Below are 27,747 nucleotides of genomic sequence, written 5' to 3'. Positions count from 1 at the left end.
TTTTTTTTTTTTTTTTTTTAGAAAAGATAAAAGCGGTAAAAGTGCATTTTAGAGTGGATTAAGTACTGTCATTGTGCTCTTTTCATAGGTTACTGTGAGGATTAAATAAGGTATCACTCATAAAGCTCTTGGTGAAGTGCGTAGCAATTAGTAAATTCTCTGCAAATCAACTTTTGCCTAGAACCCCTTCCCTGATTACCAGGAGCTCCATCCTCCAAGGGGCTGGGGCCTCCTGGGGCGTGGGGGCCACCGGAGTTGAACTAGGGCTGATCCTCCGGATCCTTTCGTCCTCTTCTCCTTTCCTCAAGGTTCTACCAGTTCAGGATTTTAGGGGTTGATCTTTGATGGCGTGACCTGGCCTGGGGGCACAGGGACTTTCTGATGTCACTCGTTATAGTCAACTCCAGAGGCTTGGGCAAGCAGCAGAGAAAGATTCTGGGGGAAAACCAAGCCTGGGCAGTGACTCAGGTCTGGTTTTGTTTTGTTTTGTGTTTTTTCAGGTAAGCCTCCTTTTCCTCTGCTTGTGAACATGGAAATTGGCACAGTCTTTCTGGAGGGCGGTTTGGCTCCTGCATTTTAGGATTGACAATGTGCATATCCTTGCATTCCCAATTACACTTCTTGGAACGACTTGTGTCAAAATAATCAAGGATAAGTACAAAGATTTAGGTAGAGGATGTTTATCCTCTGTTTAGGATGTTAAAAAACAATTAAGACAACTCAAATGTTCAACCATAAGGAAATGTTAAGAATTAATTACGTTCATGCAACAATGGTATATGTAACCATTAAAATTAGAGTAGATTATTTAGTGACGTGGGAGATGGTTCACAAAATATTGTTTAGTGACAAAAGATTCTAAAATAATTTATGTAATGTGATACTATTTGTATAAAAATAATTACATAGAATCTCATGTATAGGAAAAAAGATTCAAAGTTAATACACAAAAATATTAATATTTACGATCTGTAGGAGGAGGGACTGTGAGTGATTTTCAGTTTTGTGTGCTTTGATTTTTCTGTTTGCCAGCTTTATAAAAATAACCAATAGACATAGATTCACAATTGGGGCCTGGCTTCCATGATTTACCTTCCACCTCTCCATCAAACCCCCCCCACCTTTTTTTTTTTTTTTTTGGCACCAAAGGTAGATTCTCTGCGCACAGTTCTGTACTATGGTCTTTTGTTTCTGCCATTGTTCCATTTAGCAGTGTGTATTTGGAGGGTGTATCAGTACACAAAGAACTTCTTTATTCTTTTTTTATGGATGCATGATATTAGAATATTCTACTATCTGGATGAACCATAATTCATTTAACCAGTCTCCTATGGATGGACATTTAGATTATTTCTCTCTCTCTCTCTCTCTCTCTCTCTGTAATGTAAAATTCAAAGCTATAATCAAGAAATCCGTACAAAGCATTTTGTACTTATGCGAGCTTGTTAACAGGACACTGTCATCCGAGGCTGACTCACTGTCCCCTTTACTCAGGACCTCTCAGCCAGGTTGGTGGGTATCCAGTCCCAGAAGGCCCAGTTTCTCATCACCTTCAAGACCTTGGAGGAAATCTGGAAGTTTTCCACCTACCTGAACTTAGGTACGATGTGGAGCAGGTGGGCGGAAGAGCGCCTCCGTCACGGTTCAGCCAGTTTGGATGGCTTGACATTAAAGAATTGATCTGTCTCAGATAATTAATTAAAAGGAGTAGAGCCCTGACACAGGTAGTTAACTTTTGAAATATTACAAACTGCCTGGAACTAAATCTAAAGCAAATACTAACTACTACTCTAAAATGCCATATGTGGTGCTTCTTTGTATTCAGGGAGAGACTTCTTTGCCAGGCAAGCAATCAACTGGCAGACAGTTATTGGTCATAGACTAAATTCATAGACTGAGATAGATGTGAACTTGATGGTTTACAAAAAGAAACCAGTCTTGAGTAAGATCAAAGTAACTGCTTAAAATAATAAAGTTCCAGATACTTTATCCCAAGTTTTCAGAAAAGAGTCAGAGAAAGCGACGGGGAGTTATCTGCGGCAGGGGCCTCAGGCTGCAGAGTTTTCTAGACAGTAAAGGAGGATACTGGACACAGACCCAGTACTGCTGTGACGGGAAAAGCTTCATCTGTCTTCTCCATGGAGAATAGCTCGTGACAGGGAAATTCAGGTTACGAAGCAAAATCAGGTCAAGCAAGAGGAGGCCGCTTGAATGGACATACATCGTACGTCTCCCAGAAAATGCCGACTCCATGCGGACTTACACAGGAAGCGACCTTGTGCAGGGGCTCACAGCTAGAAGGCATAACTTCTCCTTCTGTCATCACGGTGATTCTCTGCTCTCCACGCCACGTATCTCCCGTGACCCTTAGAGACCCTCGCTGTTCAAAATGTGTTTCATGAACCAGCAGTAATGGCATCACGTGGGACATGTTAGAAAATTGAAACCCTAGGCTTCACCCCAGACCTTCTGAACCAGCATCTGTGTTTCAATAAGGCCCTCACGTGATTAGCGTGCACGTTAAAGCGCAAGATGCACGAGGCCTAGATCAGTACGACGGAGAGTCAGAATGGGAAGAGATGGGCTTTTGCCACTTAAGAAATAGAGGAAGCCTCAAAAGAAGCAACATTTTAACATGAACATTGCACATTTATAGGCATGTTTCAAATGCTATTTATAATTGTTAGGATTTTGCAATGTGCATAGTTTCCAGTCCGGTTTTAACAAGGGAGAGCTTACTGGGCCTGAGTGAGGCAGAGAGCCATAGCGGGAAGGCTGAAATAAATCCTGACTCCTTCATGGGCCGTGGGGAGCCTGTGTCCCAGCCACTGCATCCTCAGGGTTACAGGAATTTAAGCCTCAGGTTGGGAGAACTTTAAGGGGGAGCCAGGAACCCCCAGAGTCAACACTGCAATCTTGGAAATTCCTCCATGGATGTATTTTAGAAAAAGGTAATTTGGTTCAGTCATCTCATTATGCATTTATGGAGACTCATAATAAGTTGAAAATGATAACTATCGTATAAAATAACTTGTATTTCCCAACAGATGCTGAGAAAAATTAATTCCTTCTGGAAAGTCTCTAGCTACCTCTCTTATGCTCTTCCAGTTAAATGGGGCTGAGTTGCGGCTGGAGGTCTGGGAGGGAACTTCGGGAGAGAGTTCGCGCACGCTTTTCTGTGCTCAGCTAATCATGTCGCTCAGGAACCCTGTTGGTTTGACCTCTTAGGCTACGTATCTGCATGTCTGGAGCATCTTCTCTTTGACCACCGTTACTGGCTCAACTGCAGACTGGTAGAGGATACAGAGATCCAAGTGTCAGTAGATGATAAACACCTAGAAACAATGTACCTGGGACTCCTGACACACGAAGGTGAGCATGGAGTAGGGATGAGGATGGGGGTCTTATCTGGTTATTTATTATCAGAGTCCCTGGGATAATTAGGATACAAAAGGAGGTAAAAGTCATTCAAACATGATAATATTCACAGGTAACCCAACCTGTTGTATAATACTACCCAAACATATTTCTCATTTTGACATGGACATCCTATGAACAGCTATGCTGGCCAGTCTCACTGACTGATGTTAGAACCTCCTAGGGAGTTTTCAGAAGATGCTCATGCCAGGGCTCCACCCAGGACAGAGAAATCTTGAGAGGTGGAGGCTCAGCTTCTATAGTTTTTGAAAGTTGCCCAAGTTTTCCAATGTACATCCAAGATTGAGAATCGCTTTTCTAAACATATGATACGATTTGATTGTAAAATAAAATTGAAAATCTTGCAAAACCTAAAAGATTTCATGAGATTGAGGGAACTTTTTGAAGCACCCACCAGTCTGTTTACAAGGAAGGATCTGATCGAGGCTACATTAGAGAGATGGATTTGCATAGACTCTTTTGCAAAATGATTCTCTTTATGATTGCATTGCCCAAATCATATGTGAAAGAAAGAATTTCATACTGTGCTGTTATAAAATACAGTTGCAGAAGTTATATACATCCCAATCAACATAAATTTATTCTTCATTGGGCCTAAGATTAAGCGTGAGGTTGAAATTATAACTAAATATATTTTCACAGGTTTTTGTTTCATTTATTTTCAAGGTCAAGTCCCAATTACACCTTAGTCTCTCTCATTAATTACTCAGAACTTTTGGTGTCTATTTTAAGTGACTTTCTTCTCAGGAGCTTTTTTTCCTGGTACCAGTTTTCCCGGGATCACAAGAACCTCCTGTAGCCTGCCTCTCGAGAGACTTTGTCCTTTGCTCCCAGGAAGAAAGTGTCTGGGTTCTGGAGAGAATTGCCATGGTTTGATAGTCCCTTTCTGCTTCCTGCTACTCCTTGGAAGGGCTTTTCTCATTGTCTACAGGCCACTTCTTCTGCAGAGCCACGAGCTCTGTGGCTCAGCCAGCTGAGAAGGAAGGGGAGTGTTTGACACTTTGCAAGAATGAGTTAATCTCTGTGAAGATAGCCGAAGGCGGGTCCGAGTGGGAAGGTGTGTCCTTGGTGACGGGCCAGCGGGGCCTGGTGCCGGTGTCAGCCCTGGAGCCCCTGCCGCTCCCTTTTCACCAGTGAGTAGCCGCTTTTTTCCTCCTGAGGGCCGGGATCCCGAGCAGCCTGAGGTGTGTGCACAGCAGAGTAGGCAGGCTTGCAGATGTGGGCATCCATGGTGCCAGGGAGGGAGCAAAATCTGGCTGGCTTTTTGTTCCTTTGTTATTATTTCTTGAATCGAAGTTTGCACAATTTGGTGAAATTGGAGACAACTCTAAATTTCAGATGGATATTGTACCTAAGAGGTAATATACTGTTTGGTCTCCAGTGTAGTGTTTATCAGTGTAGGGACTGGAGACCATTTGTTTCAGAATCACCTGAGGATTTTACTACAAATTTAGACCCCCCCTGGCTGTCCTCAGACTTTCTTGGGGTTGGATCCAAACATTTTATACAAACTCCCCTTACACATAAGGAGGGAGAGCCTGCTGGAAGATATCGTGAACGCAAACATACTCGTAACAATAAACATTACCCAGGCCATGCACCTGTGTGTGGCTCTGGCAGAGAATCTGACAGTGAGAATGGAAAGAGATCTTCTGCTAGTTATTTAACTGACAAACTAATTGCAGAACCAGAAAACACACCAGGCCGGCTGAGCTCCTCTCCTTGTCACAGTGCCTGCCTGATACAAAGTAAATTCTCAACAAACGCCTGCCGTTGTTACAATAACAGCAATAACAATAATACTTAGCAGCGTCACTATCATTGTTATTTTAGTGGACTGTTCTGCTCCCTGTTCTAATTTTTTGAAATCCATGTTTGCAAACCCCGTGTTTCCATTGGCAGATGGTTCCTAAAGAATTATCCAGGAAGCTGCAGCCTTTCCAGGAAGCGGGACTGCGTGGGCTCCTGTCAGATCGGTATGGCTGAGTTACCGTGAGGGAGATAACACTGCCCCGCCCCCTCCTTTTGGCTGCAGGTTCGGAGTCAGTTGATCTGGATTCCTGTCTCGCCTCTGCTACCGACTGGATTTGGGGAAGCCGGTTCCAGTCTGTTCCCATGGGTTTCCTTGCCTATAAAAAGAGGAGGCTCATCCAGGGCTGTAGATACGAATGCCTGTAGGGGCAGGCAGAGCACACAGATGCGTGAGGGCCTGGCTGGAAGATGTAGGGAATGGTAGGGACCACAGGGACGTGTGGGTGAAAAACAAAACAAACCTGGCATGGGTCAGATGTGGCCTGCAGGCTGCCCGTTTTCAATCTCTGGTCAAAATGTTTTTAATTTCCCTTAGAGTTTTATGGAATTAATCTCGAATTTAGGAAGAGTAAGAATGCCTGGCACATAGTGGGTACTCGTTAAATATTTGTGGACTGACTGAAGGAAATATATATTATATATAATATATATAACATATATATGTATAATATGTATTATATACACACAGACACACAGACATACACAAATATTTTAGGCAATTTCTGTCCGTGTGTATATATACACATACACACATAGATATATAAATATATATGTATCTAGTGGATAATAAACTTTAATGTTTTCTAGCCATCTAGAATATACATTTTTTTCTTCTTCATCCTTAGAGCACCCCATAGTATGAAGTATAATTTTATAAGTTCTAAGCCTGAATAACACTTAAAAAAATAGAGGGAATTATGGAACCCAGACATTAGATCTAATCAATAACCTTAAACAATATATGTAGCTCTATGAATAGTGTGGCCTTGTCATAAGGAACAGGGGACTATGTAGCCTGTTCTGGGTTCAAATTCTACTCCGCAACTCAAAAACCAGTGTGACCTTGCTCAGTTCATGTGTCCTCACTGTGCAGCAAGTTCTTCCTCAGTAAGTTTTACTATAAAACCAATTTCAAATGTTGTCAGGGAAACTAAACTAAATGAGATCTATAAATCACTTAGTACGGTTTTCTCATATTGTGTTTAACACATTGTAGATTCTATCAGCCCACAAAGCAGTGGGAATTTCTAATGGTGAAGACATGATCGATAGAAAATTGACAAAAAATGTCAGGGGAAAAAAACAAAACAAAACAAAAAACCCAGCGGTTTTAGCAGAGGAGCTAAAGCAAATATGGAAACCAAGGCATATTAAAAAAACAAAACATTATCTCAACCAGAGGAGGACTTGTGGAAAGAAGGGTTACCAGAGCCAAGAGATGTTGATTCTAGACTCTCTCTGTGCTCCCCACTTTCTACTCTATAAAAAAGCCATTCTGTAAGTTGTTCTTCTGACTCTTTGGGGCTCCTGGGAAGACCTGAGAAAACGGACATAAATGTGCTTTGTAAACTGGACATTACGACGCTCATAAATATGTCGCTCCTACTAGATGCTAGCTAGGCAACTCGTCAAGCTAGGTAATGACCATGGTCTGAAGGGGGAGACCCCAAGATCCCTTTGTGCCATCAGCGGCTTTCTGTTCTCCAGCAACGTGAGGCTGACATTTATGGAGGGTCGACTATGTACCAGGCATTGTGTACTTTATTTCTTTGACTCTTCCTAATATTTATGAGAGACAAGTATTCTTATCATCCCCATTTTACAGCTGGGGAGACTGAGGGCCACCGTGGCCAAAGGAGCTGGAAGGAAGTGGAGAGATCCTGCAGTGGTTCTCACCCTGGTGTGTGGGTTTGTGCCCCCCACGATGAAGTGTTTGCATGATAATGGCAAATCGGACTAAGTAGGACAATATAGTCAGCTTTCCAGTTTCCCATAAGCTAACTTTGTTCTGTTTTAAGGTATATCCAGTATTCTGAGATTATCTTTCGTGTATCTGTTATAACAGCTTTTCTTTTATAAAATGATGGTGAAAGTGGATGGTAGTTCCTTTTATTGAAGTCTTAGTTTGGCAAAACGAAAACTACCCTGTGTCATTCCTTCCAATTTCTTTTTTTTTGGCGGGGGTAAGTGTGGAGATGGAATTCTACTGGCCCTTGACATTCTAAAGTGTGGGAACCCCTCATTTCGCATTACATCGAAGCTAGTGGAAGGCTCGGCTGTTTCTGCCTTGTGTACTTGACTCGGGTGCTGTTTCCCCACAGGCAGAGGAAAATGTAAGGCCTGGAAGGATTACGAGCGGGAAGAAAAGGATGAGCTGAATCTCTGCCAAGGAGATAGCATCGAGATCATCGGTGTCATCATTCCCGGGCTTCAGTGGTTCATCGGGAAGTCGACGTGCTCAGGGGAAGTGGGCTTTGTCCCCACCAGGAATATAGATCCTGATTCTTATTCCCCAATGTGAGTATGACAGAGGGCCCCTCTGAGATGTCCTGGAGCCGGGCTGCCTTCCCCTGGGGTGTCTCCCCATTCTGAGCAGGTTCGCAGGTGCACTGCAGGATTTCCTGGTAGCAAGGAGCCAGAGGAGCACATTCTGACAAACAAGGCCGACGCAAGGAGTGATAGGGTGGAGAGGATGAGTGAGCAGGGAGTAAGTTCGGTTTATTTCAACAGATGGTGACTGAGGCCCTCCTCTGTGCAAGGAGAGAAATGCAACCCCAAGACAAAGGCCTGCTGTTGGGCACTGGGTATGCGGTGTTCGTCTTTGTATTCTGCCACTCGTCCTATCTAATCAAGGGGCCCCATCAAGGCAAGTACGCACATGGGGCCGATAGAGTACAGCTCAGTCAACGGAGAGGCCCCCGTGTAGATCTGGCTGCCTAGAGCATACTGTGTGCCGTCGGCGTTGGCCAGGATGATAGAATGCGTCTTTTACTCTTTCTGCCTTGAGTCCAGAAGGGCTGGTTCTGAGGAGCAGCAGATGGCCAGCCATCTCCATCGCCCTGTCACAGAGGGACAGAGCTCACGAGTACTGCGCAGCCTCTCGGGTGGGCTTCTCGCACAGGATAGGACTCGGTAGGAAGCCTGGGCCCAGGACTACGACGAGAGGGGACGGAGCTGGCTGCTGACACTGAGACTCCGTAGCCCCCTGCACCAGGGAGCCGTGGACCGTGGGATGTTTAAGGCTCTGAACACTCAGCCTGGAATCCCTTCTCTGTGGGAAAGAGCCACCGAGAAGAGTGGACCAAAGGGCAGAGCCCCGCCTTTCATAGGGAGAGGGAACAGAAGGTCATTTTCTCTACACAGAAATGTGGGAACCCGTGTAACTCTAAACAAAGAAGGTCACTCACAGAGCTCCTGGAGGGGTATGGAGTGCTACAGGCATTTTTAAGGGGGATGGGATGTCAAGAGAACTTTCATGAACAAGGTGACATTTGAGTTCAGCTCTGAACAATGTACATGTCTCAACTCTTAAATAGGGAGAGGAGGTGACAGGTGGGAAATTGAGGGGGTGTTGGGAAGCAGATTGCCAGGAGGGGGGTGGGCAGGGCGCGCCTGTGCTGGGCCTGTCTTCACCTGGCAGAAAATGGGGAGCTGCTGAGTGTCTCTGAGCAGGGGTGACGTGACTGGGACTCCTCTCTAGGAAGCTGACCCTGGCTCTGGGGGAGGCCTCCCTAGGTGGGGGAGATCCTGGAGCAGGACACCAGTGAAAAGGCTGAGGCCGGTGGCCTTGGGAAGGGGCAGGGGGAATGGAGAGGAAAGGGCAGTGCTGAGGACCGATCAACAGGAATTTAAAGATTCCGGGAGCTGTACAAACGTGGACACCTGTGATCGACCCTGGAGGCTCCATGTCATTGGTCTGGGTGGGGCCTGGGCAGTGATGGTTAGGAGAGCTCCCCAGGTGGGGCCAGCGTGTGGCCAAGGTGAGACCACTGCTCAAACCACCCTCATTTACCGCTGGGAGAAGTGAGGACCTAGGAATGAGAGGCTGGGACTCAGGGCCGTGGGTCTAGAACCCTGGAATCCTGACATTAAATCCAATGAGTGCTGCAGCCGAGGTCCTGAAGGAAGAAGAAAGAACAGGGCCTTGATGAGAAAGAACTGTTTACAGAGCAGAGGAAGAAAGAATGTATCGAGAGAGACAGAGGAGCCAGCTGAGAGGGAGGGACCATCACAGGGCGGCGGGGGATGCTTCACACCGAAAGGCCTTTGGGATTGGCCACTGGGAGGTCATTGGTCCTCAAAAAGCAACATAGCTTAGTAATCAAGAGTTACAGAGCAAAACTGCTGGAAAGGCATTTATGGCCATGTGAGCACATCATGTGTCTCCGTTAGCGTACTAGCTGAGTGACTTTGGATATGTTAATTTGTCTCCCAATGCCTTAGTTTTCTCATCTGTAAAATGTATACAATATTCGTATTTATCCATAAGATCATCATGAGTTTCAAGAAGCTAATGCAACATGTAAAGTACTTAAGATGGTACCTGGAACTGTGTGTGTGTGTGTGTGTGTGTGTGTGTGTGTGTGTGTACACATGTGTGGGCACATGGTGAATATGTATTAGCTCTTTTATTGCTGTCACTGTTGTGTGTGGTAAACTTTGAGAGGCAGTTTTAATAGGATATTGTGGGCAGGTGTCAGATTTCACAAATTACATTTGGACTTCAGCATCTCATACCTTGCCCCAAATGACAATAACACCATACCATTAAATCAATTAATCACATTTTAGCTGGCTTTGTTGTAGGGGATACACTCTCACCCTGAAGGACATCAGCCCCTGTATTGGAGCGGTGGCATGAGACATTCTGTTTCCACAGTGTCATCTGTTGGTTTACACCTGGTCACTTGTGGGGCACAGTGCACCAGAGATTGCACACTGGGTGGGGATTAGAAAAATGAGCCAGGGGACAGGGAGGGGTAGAAGAGGAGAAGAGAGGGTAACTGGCTCATTGCATCTCCATGAAGCACTCTCTCGAATGCAGACATCCCTAAAACACAGCAATCAGGAAAACCCCACAAACAACCTGGACACAAGCTGCAGCCCGAGTGTGTCTTGGAATCATTCCTGTGTGCTATGCCAGAGATTGGCCACTGGGTGTCACTCTTGGTCTATGTTTGTTTGGTATCGGGTTTCTGAAGCTGGTCCCTGAAGTCTCCATCTTCTCACAGATTCCCTCTCTGTCTGGTATACTACTCCTCAAAGGGTGGATGTGTGTGTGGTGTGTGTGTGTGTGTGTGTGTGGTGTGTGTGTGTGTGTGTGTGTGTGTGTCTGTGTGGGGTTCAGTGTGTTCAGGTGTGGCCTGTGTGTGTGGTAAGGTCTGTGTGTGTCTCAGTGTGTGTTCAGGTGGTTTTCATTTATTTAACCACATTGTCAGTATATTGAGAGTGAAATTTCTCAGAAGCTGTTTTCTGAGTCAGATTTACTCTGAACCTCTGACACATGGGAAAGGGATCCTAAGTCTCCACAGAAGCAAATTTGTGGGTTTCCTTTTTTAGGCACAGTTCAGCAACAGCAGCTGAAAGACCAGTTCTTAAAACTTGTGGCAGACATTCTTTCTAAATAGACAGCATATTTGCATTAGCCAGAGTGACTTCAGAGATCTCAGCTTTAGACAATGACAGAACTCTCCATCCTTCCTTTAAAAAAAAAGTTTTATGTTTTTAAAAATTTATCTGTGTGTTTTTGTATATGTATGTGAATTTTAAAGGAAAAGTGCTTTAGATATAACTGAAGATGCCTTTTTCCCTCTGATCCTGATTCCCAGCCCAGAGGCAAACTCTATTTGAAGGTAATATGTATGTATCCAGTCCTTATTCTGATACATTTTAACAATAGATATTTGTCCATAAACCAAAAATACTGTAGTTCTGTGTATTTAAATGTTTATATAAATGTTTTTTCTGCAACTAGCCATTTCTTCAGTTGACTTTATAAGTTTAAGATTTAGTTTCATAGTAGTAGACATAGTTCATTTTAGTAAAATGTTTCTTAAAGGAAATTTATATACTTAAATGCCTAAATTTAAAAATAGGCAAGATTGAAAATTAATGCACTCAAACCATAAAAAAACAACAAAGGAGAAAAGACAGTATTTCATGGTATGAAACATTTTTTAAAAATCTTTCTTACATCCCCTCTTTTATCCTACATATTGTTTATCTGTGTCATCTTTATGATTCTTTTCCTTGTGGCATCTGTTTGATGAGAAGTATGCTTCTAGCCTCATAGCCATTTCTTTGTAGGTAGGCAGCTCTTTTCCTTACTGGTTTATTTTGTTAAGGTTTCTTTTTTGCTATTGATGTTTCACAATTTTCTATGTGTCCTGATGTGATATATTCTATTATATATTTATAGCAAGTCGTCTACTTTATAAGGTATGTCTTTTAGTAGTTATTTCAGTGGCGATCTGTGAGTTGTAAATATTCTTAGTCTTCAGTCCTTGTTTGTGTGAAAAATACTTAAAATATACTCTTGAATGGTAAGTTGGCTAGGTGTAGAATAACACCTTCCGAGTGTGGAAGGAAAAATAACCATTAATATAAAATTTCAAATTTGTTTTGCCAGGATTTTGTCCATTTTATTAATCTTTTCGGAGAACCAATTTTTCTTATGTTGACCACCTTTATTGTTTCTTTGTCTTCTATTTTATGAATTTCATATTTACCTTTATGATTTTCTTCTACTTTCTTTGTTTTTATTTCACTGATTTGTTTTCTTTTTCTTTATATTTAACTCTTTCATTTCATAAATCAAACAATTACATAATAGCTAAATTGAACCCAGAAAGAAGGATTGAGAGAAATAGAAAAGATGAAAAGACCTATGATCTTAAATGGAAATCATGTTTAAAATTATATTATTTTTATTTATTTTGCTCAGGACTTGCTGTGGTTCTTCAACTGAAGACTCAGTCTTTCTTCAGTTCTGGAAAATTTTCAGTCATTCTCCCTTTGAATATTACCTCTCTCTCATTCTTTTTAGTCTCTCTTCTGGAATGCCTAGTAGAGGTATGTTTGACTTGTCATTCTATTCTCAATCCTGCCTAATCCGTTCTTTTGTATTTTTTATCTTTTTGTCATTCTAGGCTAAATTCTGGGTGATTTCCTCAGAACAATCTTTAGTTTCACTAATTTTCTCCTCTGCTGCAACTAAACCTGTTTAGCTCACTCATGGAGTCCTAACTTTCCATGCCTTTATTTTCGTTTCTAGAATTTGTATTTTGCTAATTTTTGTGTATGCTTCTTTCCACTCACAATGTTCCATATTTTTATTGTAACTTCTATTTGCTCTTTTTATTTTAAGATTTAAACCGTATTTTTTTTTATAAATTAATCTTCAAGTTATTGTTATTTCTAGTTTTTATGGTATTCATTTACCTATTTGTGTATCTGCTGACTCTTGTAAGTAGTTCATTTTTTGTGTGGTTTGCATTTTTGGTTATGTGAATGAATTTTCAACATTTTAAAAGATGGTCTTTGCATGAAACCTGGACTGGTGGAAGCATCCCAGGAGAGTAGTTTTGGCATTTGTTTTCCCTGAAGACTTAGAACTCAATGGTCCAAGCCTGTTGCTCTAATGTTGAATGTTCTGCTTGTGGTACCCACACTGTGCAGTGTAAGTTCAAGTCCCATAGCTTCTAATGGTGTAAATCTAGGTTTTTTAAAACATTTTTTCCCCCAGGGATTCAGATAGATGCAATGTGTGCTCTTGGTGGGCAACTTTTCCAATCCCCTCTTTACGAAAGTTGTTCCAGATTTTGGGCCCTATGGAACTCAAAGCTATGTAGGGAGCTCGGTTCAGCTTCTCTGGTCCACACAGGTCCCAAGTCGCATCTCCTGACCCTGGGTGGCATTACAAAGTCAGCTTCAGCTCTGAGAACTAATGTCCCTGCTGAGAACCCCCAGGGACTCTGGGCTTACCAACTTGTCTTTGGTTTCTTCTTTCGTTTCTGGTTCCCAGGAATTTCCTCTTCTTCTTCAAGGTCAATGTATTTGAATATTTATCTTTGTCACATTTTATCCAGGATTCATCTGTGTGTGTGAGGGAGAATAGCCGTGTGTGGAGCACTTCCGCCTGACATGTTTCTGGAAGCCCTACCAGGCTCCTCCTACCTCATCTTCATGCTGGCAAAACTCTCATGTAATTTGTCGAGCTCCCGGGAATCTGAATACCTGGGACTCGGGATGTTAGCAGAGCAGCTTTGAGGCAATGGACACAGAGGCAGACGACCTCAGCTTGAGTCTCAGCCTCACCACTTTCTAGCTGTGTCATTCTGAGCGTATCACTGAATCTTTCCGAATCTTCATCTACACATGTGGATAAAAATACCACGTCATAGGTGTTTTATGAAGAGTAGTAAATGAGATAATCAATTCAGGAATTGCTTTTAAAATATAAGAGTTACAGGAAAATTTAGGATTGTATAATTCTTTTGATCTTAAATGAGTTTAGTTGTAGAATTCAATTGTGTGCTCTTTTGGGGATGGGTGCTCTCATGGAGAAATTGAGGGTCAGACCAGCGGGGTGGGGGTCCAGTAAAGGTCGTTGAAAGAACGCTGGGCCAGAAGCCAGGACACAGCTTTGGTGCCAGTTTTGCCCCTAATTAGTGGAGTGACCTTGAGCAGTTCCTATTAGCCGCTCGTTTTTCTCATCACTGCATTTATCTGAGCTATGGGGACAAAGGGTAGGTGGCAGACCACAACACCTCCATCGCCATCCTCCCCAACCGCACTTGTATTTTTTTCTTTCTTTCTTTTTTTTTTAACGCCTACAGCACCTGGCATTCCTAGGTGGTCTCCCATCCAAGTACTAACCAGGCCTGACCCTGCTTAGCTTCCGAGATCAGACGGGATCGGACACGTTCAGGGTGCCGTGGCCATAGTACCCTGCTCGTCTTACATTTGAGTCTACCACTTCCTAACTACCAACTTCTTTTTCTGTGCCTCAGTTTCCTCCTCTGTAAAAAGAGGATAAGAGTGGTACCTGCCTCATAGGGCAATTGTGTATATTAAATGAGATAACGGTGTCTGATTCATAGTGAGTCCCCCCAAATATTAGCTGTTATTAACTCTTGGGCTTCCAAGTAATTTTGTTTAAGACATGGATTCTGAGGTTAAAAAAAAAAACTTTATTTAGAAGTGAAAGAGATCTTAAAAATTGTTCAGATAGATACCGAATTGAACACTTTCTAAAGCACTTCTAGTTTTCAAGTTCTTTGAGTCTATGACAAATCTCTCTAGGAAGCAAATTGGCTTTAACAATTAGTTTGTAATACAGGGTGACTATAAAGATCCCTGTGATTTACAGTCATTTCTTCCAGCCCCCTGGGGCTTCTACCCACCTCCTGTTTCTTAGTGTTCTGTTTCTCTCCCGATGCTGCATACCACTGTCTGCGTTGTGGAATCCAACCAATGTCAACCGTTATGAAAGGTTCCTTCTGACTGTCATCAAATTTTCTTTATCATTCCTCTAGGTCGTGTCACCTGTTCTGTGTGATTTCTTGCAATAACCTCACAAAGAAACTTCTTTTAATGGTTCCTTTCCAACCCTTATATTTAGGGCAACCTATTCCTATTTTTCCCATAAAAAATAGGCACCTTATGGTGTCGAAGAATGGGTAGGAGTTGAGAGAAGAGGCTTTCTTTTTTGGGGGGAAGATAGCGTTTTAACAGAATGGGCGTTTCCATCTCCACTTTGCCCTATTCAGCAACTGTGTAGCTCTGTTCTCCATGGGTGAAGTGCAAACAGCAATTCCTCGCTGGCAGTATAAATAAGTACATTATACAACACTGAGACGAGGAGTCTGAGTTCAGTTATGGGCATACGGGTTGATGGCTTCTCAATGTCCTTCACTACATCATCAGATGGAGAGGGAAGGGGTTGTGCCCGGAACCTTGCACTGATCTGTGTTCATGTCTTTTGTCTCAATGCAGAAGCAAGAACTCCGCTTTTTTCAGTGATGAAGAAAGATGCTCTCTGTGGGTCCTGGAAAGTGACTGGAAAGCTGAGTGTGCCAGCTTCCTCCACGCGCTTGCTCATACTGACATAACATCTGTCTACCGGCTTAGTGAGTATTTGCTCCCCGGACCCTGTTGAAAGCCCAGGCTCCTCACGATTAAGAGAGGGTCTCTAAATAGGAGTAGAGTATCTTTAAATCTGACTCCCATCCGTGAGTTTGGGGCTATGGCCACTATTCAGTCGCTGACCCGGATCATGATTGTTTAGCAGCACTTTCACTTTAGATTTCAGACAGTTCTGGGGTTGCGTGGGACTTTTTCCTAGAAACTGTGAGATACGTTGAAACTAACCCATCTGTAACATGGGAGGTCTGCCATATTGAGCCTTCCATTCTAATTCAGGAGAAGAAAAACTTCCTGAGTAGCTGTTGTGGTCCCTTCTTCTAGGACCGAAGTATGTCTAGGTCCCCAGTGACCAAGGTGGGGGCCCAAAACATTACAGCTGGAAGGATCCTAAGAGGTGATTTCTCCTCCCACTTCACAGATTGGGAAACTGAGGCCCAAGTGAATCAGTGCCTGAGCCAGAATAAGAACTGCACTTCCCTATTTTCAGTCAGGACAATCCTTATTTTGCCACATCGCCCCCGACACAAATGCCATTGGACTGCTGGGTACGCTAGACTTGGGTGGGTCAGTGCCTAGTACAGTTCTCAGCAGTGTCAGGATGGTGGACTGAGTGAATGAATGACACTACTTTCCCTTCCTTTGGGCAGGGCCCACCGCGCTGTGTCAGAAAGTACACTCTCCCATGACAGGTTTCTTATTTCTCCCATCTCTTCAGCAATGGTGATGCTTTGTCTGCTCCTCTGTGGCCAGATTAGATGGGGCACGTTTCCTGGGTACAGCCAGAGATTCTGCAGGAGGGACCCGTCAGGTCAGCTCTCGGGGCCAGAGGCAGGAGCTGGAGTCTTCCTCCAGCACAAGGAGCATTTGTGAGGGGCACTTAGCTCTGACATCAGCACCCTCCCTGGCAGAGGGTTTCTGCCACAAGCAGATCACACTGCCCCACCCAGCTGAGCCAGGAAGCTGAAACTATGGGTGTTGCCTGGTAGGTGCGAACTGAGGTCTGAAAAGAACTACTTGGGGTGTGCCTTGGGGATGTGGGCTGCAGACTCGGATCTAAGGTATCTGCCAATCATTGATCCAGTGGTTGAGGGAGATCCAGGAGCAAGTCCCGGGCGGCCTGAGGCCTCTTATCTAAAGACCGGTAGTGTAACTCTGCTGGGTACAGAGCTGTGCCTTATGGCTGTGCAGGCCGCCCCTGCCACCAAGGAAACCAGCAGAAGGAACATACTCTGGGTAAATTCCGGCTCCCCCAGGGCCTGTGCCCTGGGGAAGGAGTACCTCTCTGTAACTTTTCCTGCAGAAGGAGCACCTTTTTGTAGCTCATGCACTGTTTGTGTTCTCGGGGGTCCTGGCCTGGAGACAGATGGCTGCAGTAAGAATGGCTCATGTCCTCAGTGTCAGTGAGGGACAGGCGCGTGAACAGCTCTGCAGGGCTCAGCTCTCCTGTGTTTGGCTGCGGAGCCTTCTACCCTTTGGGGCTTGCAGACCTCAAGTATCTGCAATGACACTCGCAGAAAAAGCCTTCCTCGGCGAATAGAAAGCAGAGGCTTGCCTTGGTGAGGGGCCTGCTGTCCTCACAGTTCACCGGTGAGCCCAGAGAGGGGAGAGGCGGCTGTCGCGTCTCTGCCAGGAACAGGCAGAACCTCCTCTCCCCCAGCCCCTGCCCTGCGGAGCACGACTCTGGCCTTGGCCTGCGCAGCTCCACCGAGGCTGCTCGGGTCCTGAGGATTCCCTTCTTTGCTGCCAAACTCACTGCGTCTTCTTGGCTCTCACCTAGTCTCGTTTCACTCTTGTGACATTAGGTGGCTGCACCGTGAAGCAACCTGCTCTCCGTGTCTCCTCTTTTCTCGCTGACTGTACCTTTTCGGTCAGTCTCCTTCACTGGCTCCCACTTGCCACCTTGTCTCCCGCTGGATCGATTCCATTCTCTGCCGAGAGCTCCTGCAAGAACGGCAAACTCAACATGTCCAAAACCAGGCTCGAGACTGTCCTTTCGCCTGCCTCATCCCGCCAAGTCACTTCAGAGAACAAAACTAGGCCCCTCAGATGCATCTTCGCTTTCTTTTCTTCATTATTCACGTTTGGTCACCTTGTCCTGTCAAAGCACATTGTACACACTAAGTCAGTGTCTGAGTGGATGGGTGATGGATGAGAGGAAGGAAAAAGGAAGGATGGTACACACGGGAATGGGAAGCAGTGCCACATGCCACAAAGTGCGCTTCGCTTGAAGTTCTGTTCACGGCTCTGCCGTAAAGTGATTGAGAGATTTGGGGCTTCAGATTCTATCATCCCCCAACCCCCATGCTTCTCGGCATAGAGCTCGTGCTTCCAGCTTTTATCCTCTGATTCTGGGTCTCATTTCTACCTCGGTTCCCAGTTGTAGAGTGAATAGGATAAGTCAGATAATCTTCAAGTTCCTGCAGCTCTAAACTGATAACGAAGGGGAGAATTCTGCCCAGTTTCTTAAAGATGGCTGATGGTCTGAAACTTAAACACAGAGTCTCCTAAGGGGCCACTGGTCTGGGGTACACCTATAGGCAAAGGAATGGCGGCCCATGATGATCTAACACAGGTCTGTCCTTCATCTTTATCCAGGTGGATTTGAATCCATCCAGAATCTTCCAAACGATCTGAGTGGTGAGTAGAGATCCTGCTGAACCTGACCTTCAGTCTTTCTGGGCAGCATCCTGTCTTCTTGCCAAGCGCTGGCCGCCATATTGCAAGTACTCATGGTTGCTCAACTCTGCCTGTCCCTTACAGCGTCCCAGCCCACAAGCTTCAAAGAGACCCGGCCTGGTGGGGCCTGGGAGGAGCGCTGGCCCGTGGGCTCCAGACCGTCCAGCAGCTCCGAGGACTCCAGCCTGGAGGACGAGCTCCTCTCAGCCGCCTCAGACAGTTATCACCTGCCGGAGCCCGATAACCTTGATGACCCGGAACTGCTCATGGACCTGAACACTGGTCCGGAGGAGGAGGAAGCTGAGAACTTCGCCCCTATATTGGCTTTTCTGGATCACGAGGGTTACGCCGACCACTTCAAGAGCCTCTATGATTTCTCTTTCTCTTTCCTCACATCTTCCTTTTACAGCTTCTCTGAAGAGGATGAGCTGGTGGCCTACCTGGAGGCCTCCAGGAAGTGGGCCAAGCGGAGCCACATGACCTGGGCCCATGCCCGGCTCTGCTTCCTCTTGGGCCGGCTGAGTGTCAGGAAGGTCAAGCTCTCTCAGGCCAGGGTGTACTTCGAGGAGGCCATCCACATTCTCAGTGGGGCATTTGGGGACCTCTCCTTGGTAGCTGCTCTGTACATCAATTTGGCTGCTATCTACTTGAGGCAGAGACTGAGGCATAAAGGCTCGGCCCTGCTAGAAAAGGCAGGCGCCCTGTTGGCCTGCCTGCCTGACCGTGAGTCCAGTGCCAAGAACGAGCTCGACGTGGTGGCCTACGTGCTGCGCCAGGGCATTGCGGCGGGCAGCTGCCCCTTGGAGGCCAGGGCCTGCTTCCTGGCCATCCGGTTGCTCCTAAGCCTCGGCCGGCATGAGGAGGTCCTGCCCTTTGCCGAACGTCTGCAGCTGCTCTCTGGACACCCTCCTGCCTCGGACGCTGTGGCCACCGTCCTGAGTTTTCTGTATGATAAGAAATACCTTCCACACCTTGCAGTGGCCTCTATCTGGCAGCGCGGTCTCCATAGTGCCCAAGGAATATCCCTTTCAATTTGGCAGGTCCACCTGGTCCTCCAGAATGCCACCAAGCTCCTTGGTGTTCCCTCTTCAGGCCAGAGCGAAGTTTCCGCTCTGGCCTGCCCCGCACTCAGGCAGGCACTGGCTGCCTGTGAGGAGCAGGCAGATCGGCGCACCCAGAGGGCCCTGTGTCTCATCCTGTCCAAAGTGTACCTCCAACACAGGTCTCCTGATGGTGCCATCTACTACCTGAGCCAAGCCTTGATGCTAGGGCAGCTGCTGAGTGAGCAGGAAGCCTTTGAGTCTTCCCTCTGCCTGGCCTGGGCCTATCTCTTAGCCAGCCAGGAGAAGGCGGCTTTGGACATCCTCGATCCACTCTTACACTCCCTGAGGGAGACAGAGCATGCTACCCAAAAGGGAGTGGTCCATAACCTTCTGGGACTTGCACTTCAAGGTGAAGGCCGGGTGAACAAGGCAGCCAAGAACTATCTCCGGGCCTTGAACAGAGCCCGGGAGATGGGGGATATGCGTAACCAGGCGGTGACTTTGGCCAATCTTGGCTACCTAACCCTCAAGTCCTGGGTTCAGCAGCCGGCCAGGGACTATCTCCTCCAGGCCATCCGACTCTATTGTCAACTCCAGGCCAGTGTGGAGACAGACATGGAATTAGTACAGGTGCTTCTCTGGTTGGCCCAGGTCCTGGTGTACGGACGCCAGCTGGCCGGTGGCCGCCTTTGTTATGAAATGGCGTTGCTGTTTGGCTTAAGGCATCGGCACCTAAAAAGTGAGTATGTCCCCCGCTGCTGGGCAGCTTTAGAGAAAAGTGTTAGAGCACGCGTTGCCCGTGTCCTCTCGCAGGCCATCTCATTCGTGTCCCTGCTTTATGTTCAGGTCAGCTTCAGGTCACCAAATCCCTCTGCCATTTCTACAGCTCTGTGTCCCCAAACCCTGAGGCATGCATCACCTACCATGAGCACTGGCTGACGCTGGCTCAGCAACTCAGGGACCGAGAGATGGAGGGGCGGCTACTGGAGTCCCTCGGGCAGCTCTATCGGAACCTAAACACGGCCAGGTGAGTCTGGGCTGCGGACCGTCCTAGAATCATCTGGTCTTCCTTAAGGAGAAACGATATTCTTTCCCTCAAGAAGGCAAGTCCAAATGCCTGTGGTATGTTTATGACATCAAAAAAGGAAAAAGCATGGGCTTGTGGCCACCACGCAGTGCAAACCCAGTGTCATCCATCGCTTATTAGCTGTGTGGCTTTGGACAGGTTATTTGATTTCTCTATGCCTTAGCTTCCTCATCAGTCAAAGGAGGATAATGCCGGCATCTATCCTACAGTATTACTGTGAAGAAAAATGAGTTAATGGACATGGAACACTTGGAACAGTGCCTATCACATGGAAAGGGCTCAGTAGTGTTGGCTGGGTTTCAAGCACTTGTGTGTTTCCATAACAACCCATCACATGACGATGATTGAGGGTGCATAATTCAGAGCGGTGGCAGTTATACCAAGGACCGAGGAAGCCTCAGATCTTTGTTACCTGAGGATAACTGGTGTTAGAGGAAGGACACTTAAAGTGAATAAATTCATTGAAAGCACCGGTGAGAAATTTCACAGTAAAAAAAGATCGTTTGAGACCTTACCTTTAAAACGAACTGGAAATGATAAGAATAAGTTTATTTTCACTTTTTAGTTAAGAGTGCTTTAGTTTATAATTACAACTATGTGCTAAGTCTTGAAATAAACAACAAAAGACTTGTTGACTTTTTAGCTTGATTGTGTTGACAAAATTATATAATAGAACAATGAGACATCCTTTGTTTTGTGAATGACTTTTTAGCACTCTCTTAAAAGGCTCATTTTTGCAAAAATATACCAAAACCTAACTGTTTCACCTAAAGGCTTCTTTTAACCATTCGCCATTTAAGTTAGCCTCAGAGTATCTTGCCATCCACTGATTTTCAATTTTCTATCTCTTCACTGGTCTAATGTGCTTGATCCTCATGTGTCAGTGGCGTGGCCTGCAGTTCTGCTCTCTAACAAGCCTTTAATTCATTCTATTAAATTCTGCATGGTTTGCAAGATATTCAGTTTCCTTTACCAACAGATTAGCATTGCAGCATTGAATTCATAACTATGAATGACTTCTAAAATAAAGCAGGGATAATTGCTGGTGTTGAGTGGAGAGAGGTGGTTGACAAGAAGTGAATTAAATGACAACTTTGCTTTTCTAGGCAACCTGGTAGTCTGGTAACTTTAGGCACCTGGACAGTCAGATCATGAATAATCAGATAACGAATTCCCTCTCTCTTTCTTTCTCTCTCTCTCCACCCCCACTCCGTCTTCCTCTCTCTTACACTTTCCTTCAGGAATCGGGTGTCTTGCAAATCTCCCATTATCTTTGCCTTCAGTCCCTGGAAAGGAGATTTTGGTCCTTGCAGCATGTGAGGAGACAGGAGGCCTGGCCCTTGCCCCATCCTTGCTTCCATCCCAGGATCCCCTAGGAGCCTGGATGGTTCTAGAGCAGATGCAGAAGGCAGGCTTGAATTAACCTTAGAGATAAAACAGTTATGTTCATGGCGAGGCATCGTAGGAATGGGCTTTGAGAAAGTTAGATTTTAAGGGACCGAAACAAGGTGGGCAAGTATGTGTCAGGTTTATTTGCACCTCTCCCTATGAACGAGCTCAGTTTCAGGTCAGTCACTGCTCCCAGGTATCACCTACCCCTTGCCATTCTTTGCTCATCAGTCTTCCTCCCACCTCCAGTTGTCAAAAAAAAAACACCAAAAGCCTAAGGAGGAGGAGGCCAGAGAGAAATCCCTGGACACTGTCAGTACAGACCATGGAGGTCTTATTTAAGCCAGCGTGAAGGATCGCTGTCCTTAGGTGATGGGGGTGATGGAGAGGAAGTACAAAGTGGGCTGCAGTTGGTCCAAGAAGTGACCGGAGGAAGTCAGAAACCACAGAGCTGGTAGAGGAGCAACCAAAACTGGATTAGGAGTCAGGAAGTCTGATCCTGCCATGAGCTAGCAACGGGTCCTTAAACAAGTCATTTCTCCTCTTGGTTGCCCCATTTATAAAGTTAATTGAATGAATTGCCTTCTGATTCTCAGATGTTAGGTCTAGGACCAGCCAGCTGTGCTATTCTGACACTGGCAGTAGCCCTCTTAGTACCAGCTGTTCCTCATTTGTCAGTGGCATGGTAGTACCATTCCTGCTGTCTCCAAAAAGTCTTGAATTTTAGGGACGTTCTTAAAGTTGTGGGCCTTCTTAGAGGGCCTCTTAGATCAGAGACCTAAGCTTTCGTGGTTTTGAAAGACTCCGAAGTAGGTTCAGAAGGTGTTGATGTAGTGACCGCAAACCCTGTGTGGGCAGCCATTGTGTCTAGCACAGAACTTGGCAGAGAGGGGGCGTGGAATACGTGTTTGTGGGGGGTCAGCCAGGTAGTTAATTAAGGACAGTGGTTCCCCCGTTATCTGTGGTTTTGTTTTCCCTAGTTTCAGTTACCTGTGGTCTACTGTGGGCTGAAACTATTAAATGGAAAATTCCAGAAATGAACAATTCATAAGTTTTGAATTGTGTGCCATTCTGAGAAGTGTGATGAAATCTCACACTGTTCCACTCCATGCCTCCCAGGACCTGAATCGTTCTTTGTCCAGCGTGTCCACAGGGTACATGCTGCCCACCCGGTAGCCACTTAGTAGCCAGTCTCAGTTATCAAATCGACTATCACGGCATCACAATGCTCGTGTCCGAGCAATCCTTACTTTACTTAATGGCTCCGAAGGGCAAAAGTAGTGATGCTGGCAATCTGGATATGCTAAAGAGAAGCCGTAAAGTGCTTCCTTGAAGTGAAAAGGTAAGTATGTATAGCAAAAAACAGTACATATATGGAGTTCGGTACTGTCTGCAGTTTCAGGCATCCACTGGGGGTCTTGGAACATGTCCCCTGTGGATAAGGGGGGACGCTGTAGTTATTTAGTGCACTAGGCTACTAGTTTTAGCCCTCACATTTGAGTCATTCAGTGATTTGGAGTTAATTTTTATATACGATGTAAGTAAGGGGTCCAGTTCCATTCTTTTGCATGAATACCCGGTCTTCCAAGTACCACTTGTTGAAAACTTATGTTTCCACATTGAATGTTTTTAGCACCCTTGTTTAAAATCAATTGACTATGAATATAAGGATTTATTTCTGAACTCTAAGTTCTTTTCTATCGATTGATATATTTAGCCTATGCCAGACTACACCATTGTGTTCATTCTAGCTTTGTGGTAAGTTTTAAATTGGGGCGCGTGAGTCCTCCAAACATGTTATTCCTTTTCAAGATTGTTTTGTCTATTTTGGATCTCTTGCCTTTCCATATGAAATTAATATTGGCTAATCGATTTCTGCCAAGAAGCCGGCTGGGATTTTGATAGAGAGAATGTTGAATCTGTAGATTGATTTGGGCAGTATTGCCATCTTAACAATAGCTTGCTTTCCAATTCACAGACAGGGGATATCTTGCCATTTACCTAGGTCTTCTTTAATCCCTTTCAACAATGTGTCGTCATTTTTAGAGTATCAATTTTGCACTTCTTTTGTTAAATGTATTCTGAAGTAGTTTTTGATGCTATCGTAAATGGAATTGTCTTCTTAATTTCACTTTCAGATTGTTCATTGACGGTTTATAGAAATACCGTTGATTTTTGCATGTTAATCTTGCATCCTGCAACTCTGTTTATTAGTTCTAATAGTTCGTGTGTGTGTATCTTCCTGAGGATTTTTTATATATAAGGTCACGTCACATGCGAATATAGTTTTACTTCTTTCTTTCCTATCTAGATGTCTTTTATTCCATTTCGTTCCCTAATCACCCTAGATAGTTCAATGTTTAAAGAACTGGTGAGAGTGGACATCCTTGTCTTTTCCTGATATTAGGAGGAAAGTTTTTGGTCTTTGACTATTAAGTGTAAAATTAAGCGAATGTTTCGTAAATGCCCTTTTTAGGTTGAGGAATTTCCCTTCTATTCTTAGTTTTTTGTGTGTATTTTTTATCACTGAAGCATGTTGAATTTTTTTCAAATGCTTTTTCTGCACCTATTGAGCTGATCATGTGGGTTTTTCTTTTGTTCTATTAAAAAGATGATTGAATTGAATAATATTGGTATATTGAACCCAACCTTGCATTCCTGGGATAAATCTCACTTGATCATTGTGTTTCTAATTCTTTTTATATGCTAGTATTAGGTTGAATATTTTTATATCTATAGTCATAAGAGATATTGATCTGCATTTTTCTTTTCTTGTGATATCTTTGTCTGATATTAAGGTAATAATACTGACCTTAAAATGAGTTGGGAAATGTTTCCTCCTCTTCTATTTTTTGAAAGAGTTTGTAAAGGAACCAACTTTTGATTGTTGATTTTTCTCTATTGTTTTTCTATTCTCTATATCATTTATTTCTGATTAAGTATTTATAATTATTTTTCTTCTGCTTGCTTGGGTTTACTCTTCTTTTTCAAATGTGTTAACAAGGAATGTCAGGTTATTAATTTGAGATCTTTTTTAATATAAATACTTACAGCTATAAATTTATCTCTGAACACCGCTTTTACTCCACTTACTCCAATTTTGGTATGTTGTATTTTTGTTTTCATTCATCTCAAAGTATTTTCTAATATTCCTTATGATTTTTTCTTTGATCCCTTGGTTATTTAGGAATGTAGTGTTTAATTTTCACATATTTTGAGGATTTCTCAAATTTCCTTCTGTTACCAATTTCTGGTTTCTTTCCATTGCGAGAACATAGTTCATATTTCATTTCTTTTAAATTTGTTGACAAGGCCTAAATTTGTTAAGAAAGGCCTAACATATGGTCTATTCTGGAGGATGTTCCATATGCACTTGAGAAGAATGTGTATTTTGCCACTCTGTGTAGTGTTCTGTAGCTATATCTGTCGGGTCTAATTGATTCATACTTAAAGTCTTCTATTTCCTTTTGTTCTTATATCTAGTTGTTCTAGCCATTATCAAAAGTGGGATATTGAAATCTCTAATTAATGTTGAATTGTCTATATCTCCCTCCAATTCTGTCAGCATTTACTTCATGTATTTTGGGGCTCTCTCTGTTTTTAGGTGCATTATGTTTCTAATTGTTATGTCTTCCCGAGGGAATGAATCTTTCATCAGTATAAAATGATCTTCATTGTCTTTAGTGACAATTTTGGCTTTTTAAAAATCTGATATTAGTATAGCCACTCCAGCTCTCTTTGGATGGTATATCGCTTTTCCTTCTTATAATCTATATGTGTCATTGAAACTAAAGTCTATCTCTTGCGGAAAGCATATAGTTCAATTGTGTGTGTGTGTGTGTGTGTGTGTGTGTGTGTGTGCGTGTGTGTGTGTGTGTGTGTGTGTTTAATCTATTCTGCCAATCTCAGTCTTTTGACTAGCGTGTTCAATCCATTTACATTTAATGTAATTACTGGTAAGATAGGATTTATGTCTGCCATTTTGGTGTTTGTTTTCTTTATATTGTATATCTAAAAAAATTCCTCCTTTACTGCCTTCTTTTGTGTTAAATAGATGCTTTCTAGTGTACCATTTTAACTTCCTTGTAATTTCTTTTACTATGTTTATTTCGGCTCTTCATAGTGCTTAATCCTGGGGATTATAATTAACATCTTAATTTATAACAGTCTGTTATAAATTTCCTGGGCATGTACAGTTTTGCACTTGCATATGGCCTTGTAGATTTCCAGCAATATGCCGGAGCTTTTTAAGATGTCCTCCTATGGGCATCTCATTCCCCAACTTTTCTTTTTATGTTTTTTTTTTTCAGCTGCTTCTTTGCTCCAAATGTTTTCACCACTTCGGGCAGCATCAATGTTAAACGATAGCTGCTGATCTTTGTGGACAAACACCCCGGGGAAAGGATATTCTAGACAGAGTGAGCTCTGAGTCAGGTTAAATTAAAACAAGCCCTGTGAGTGGAGGCTTTTAGGGAACTTCCAGACAGGTCAATAGTGACAATTCCCTGAGGATAGAGTGCTGGGGGAATTCTGAACTCATTGTGCCTCTTCCGGTTGCTGCTAGGCTGCTTGTTTTCCTGGTAACTGTGATCGTGAAGCTTTTGGTTTTTAAGGTTTTCACAGAGCTGTGGAGAGGAGATGCCTCTAGAGCAAGTTAAGATGCAACAAAACTCACTATTCTTAACAAGATTCAGCTGTTTTTTTTTTTTTTTTGAATAGACGCTCCTCAAATCGTTGCAAACCTTTAGTTAACTTCTAGAGTCCTGAAAAAATTGTGACCATTTTTGCCAGTGTTCTTATTGCTTTTATGGGGGAGTGGATTTTTGGAGGTCTTTACTCCATAATTCTGGAAGTCGATCCAGATTAGGAATTTTTAATCCTAACATTCTATAATTCTAAGCTCTGAGATTCTTGTTTATATAATTGGGAGGAGAAAACAACCACTTCTGCTTTATCACCAATATGAGTAATACTAAGAGGAAGATCGTGAAGTACCCTATGTGTCAGAGGAAACCTCTGCAAACATAGGTCATTATCCCTTTGCAGAATATTCAGTTTATCAAGGAGAACATGCTATAATACTATATTTATTTACCATGTAGAAGTCACCCACTCCTACAGAGCTTTCAAGAAAAAAAAAAAAAAGAACAAAGACCAGCTAACAGACGTAGAAAAACAGATGTTTCCATGCACCTGGAGGTGGTTACAGTAATTTAACTCTAAGCTTCCTGGTAGCTGAGGTAAAAAGGGGAAAGCCATATGAGGTTCTCACTGTCTGATAAAAGAACATAAACAAACATATCTGTTGGAGCAAATTTTTTCCTGGAACTGATTTCAAGGAGGAATTTATTAAGTGGGTTTTGATGTAATGCACACATTGCTTCAACTGAACTTGCCCCAAGTAATTTCCATTCTCACAAAGCTCAAAGCCACAGCAGGCAAAGGCAGAAAGTGTCCACGGGCGAGATGGCAGGCATCTGCAGGGAAAGTTTGGAGAGAAAGGAAGGAACTCCATCATCAGCGGAGGGTTGAGAGGATCTGTCTGGGAAAACTTCTCATGAAGGTGATAGCATTTGAGGATGCCCTTGAGGGATAAGTAAGATTTTGAAAAGTGAAGAGTAAAGAATAGAATTTTGGGTAGAAGGAATAGCAATACATCTGAAAGACGTCATGTAGGTTTAAAAGGCAGACTTTGATGTTCATCTAGATATGGGTACTGAGGCTGAGGGAGGACTCTAGCCTGTCCCCTAGGAGGGAATGTAGGGCTTTGGGGAGTGGGGGTGGCATTGCAGTGGGGCTCTGGATCTGCCTAGTGAGCACCCATTAATAGTAACAGGAGGCAGTCAGTGAGGTGCACTGTTCACCAAGCAATGCATACTCTCAGGATACCCGCACGAAGTAGAAAGAGTTGTAGAAACTGAGAACTAAGGAAGCCTAGCTTGCAACCATGCTGATTCCGATTGAGTCATTCCGACATAGCTCTGGGAGTCTGTGTTTTTAATGACAGGTAATGCTGATACAGGTGAATTAAGCTTTGAGGAATGTTGGCGTTATAGGACGAGTCCTGGGCTGAGACTGAGGAGAGGACAGTTCTGGCTTTCGGTCTTTCTCTAATGTGCTGTGCAGCCTTGCGCCCGTCACTTCCCATCTCTGGGC

At 44.0% G+C, this 27,747-nt stretch overlaps 1 protein-coding gene and 1 pseudogene across 4 annotated transcripts in view; one reads left to right on the top strand and one right to left on the bottom strand.

Moving 5' to 3' along the window:
* The window catches only part of SH3TC2 (SH3 domain and tetratricopeptide repeats 2), a 50,432-nt gene that overhangs the window by 13,629 nt on the left and 9,056 nt on the right, over window positions 1-27,747 (top strand). For 2 of the 4 annotated variants that reach the window (XM_039836492.1, XM_039836493.1), the window contains exons 4-12: window positions 1,495-1,600; window positions 3,229-3,372; window positions 4,349-4,571; window positions 5,341-5,414; window positions 7,572-7,767; window positions 15,247-15,380; window positions 17,992-18,033; window positions 18,157-19,854; window positions 19,962-20,142. In XM_039836492.1, coding sequence (XP_039692426.1) covers window positions 1,495-1,600; window positions 3,229-3,372; window positions 4,349-4,571; window positions 5,341-5,414; window positions 7,572-7,767; window positions 15,247-15,380; window positions 17,992-18,033; window positions 18,157-19,854; window positions 19,962-20,142 — 2,798 coding nt within the window. The remainder of the gene's footprint in view (window positions 1-1,494; window positions 1,601-3,228; window positions 3,373-4,348; window positions 4,572-5,340; window positions 5,415-7,571; window positions 7,768-15,246; window positions 15,381-17,991; window positions 18,034-18,156; window positions 19,855-19,961; window positions 20,143-27,747) is intronic. The other 2 variants (XM_039836495.1, XM_039836494.1) reach the window with 1 other exon arrangement.
* Window positions 14,079-14,197, bottom strand: LOC120581741 (uncharacterized; annotated as a pseudogene).

The sequence above is a fragment of the Pteropus medius genome, unplaced genomic scaffold (assembly GCF_902729225.1).
Source record: "Pteropus medius unplaced genomic scaffold, Ma_sr-lr_union100, whole genome shotgun sequence".
NCBI lineage: Eukaryota > Metazoa > Chordata > Mammalia > Chiroptera > Pteropodidae > Pteropus > Pteropus medius.
This window is presented reverse-complemented; position numbering and strand designations above follow the sequence as displayed.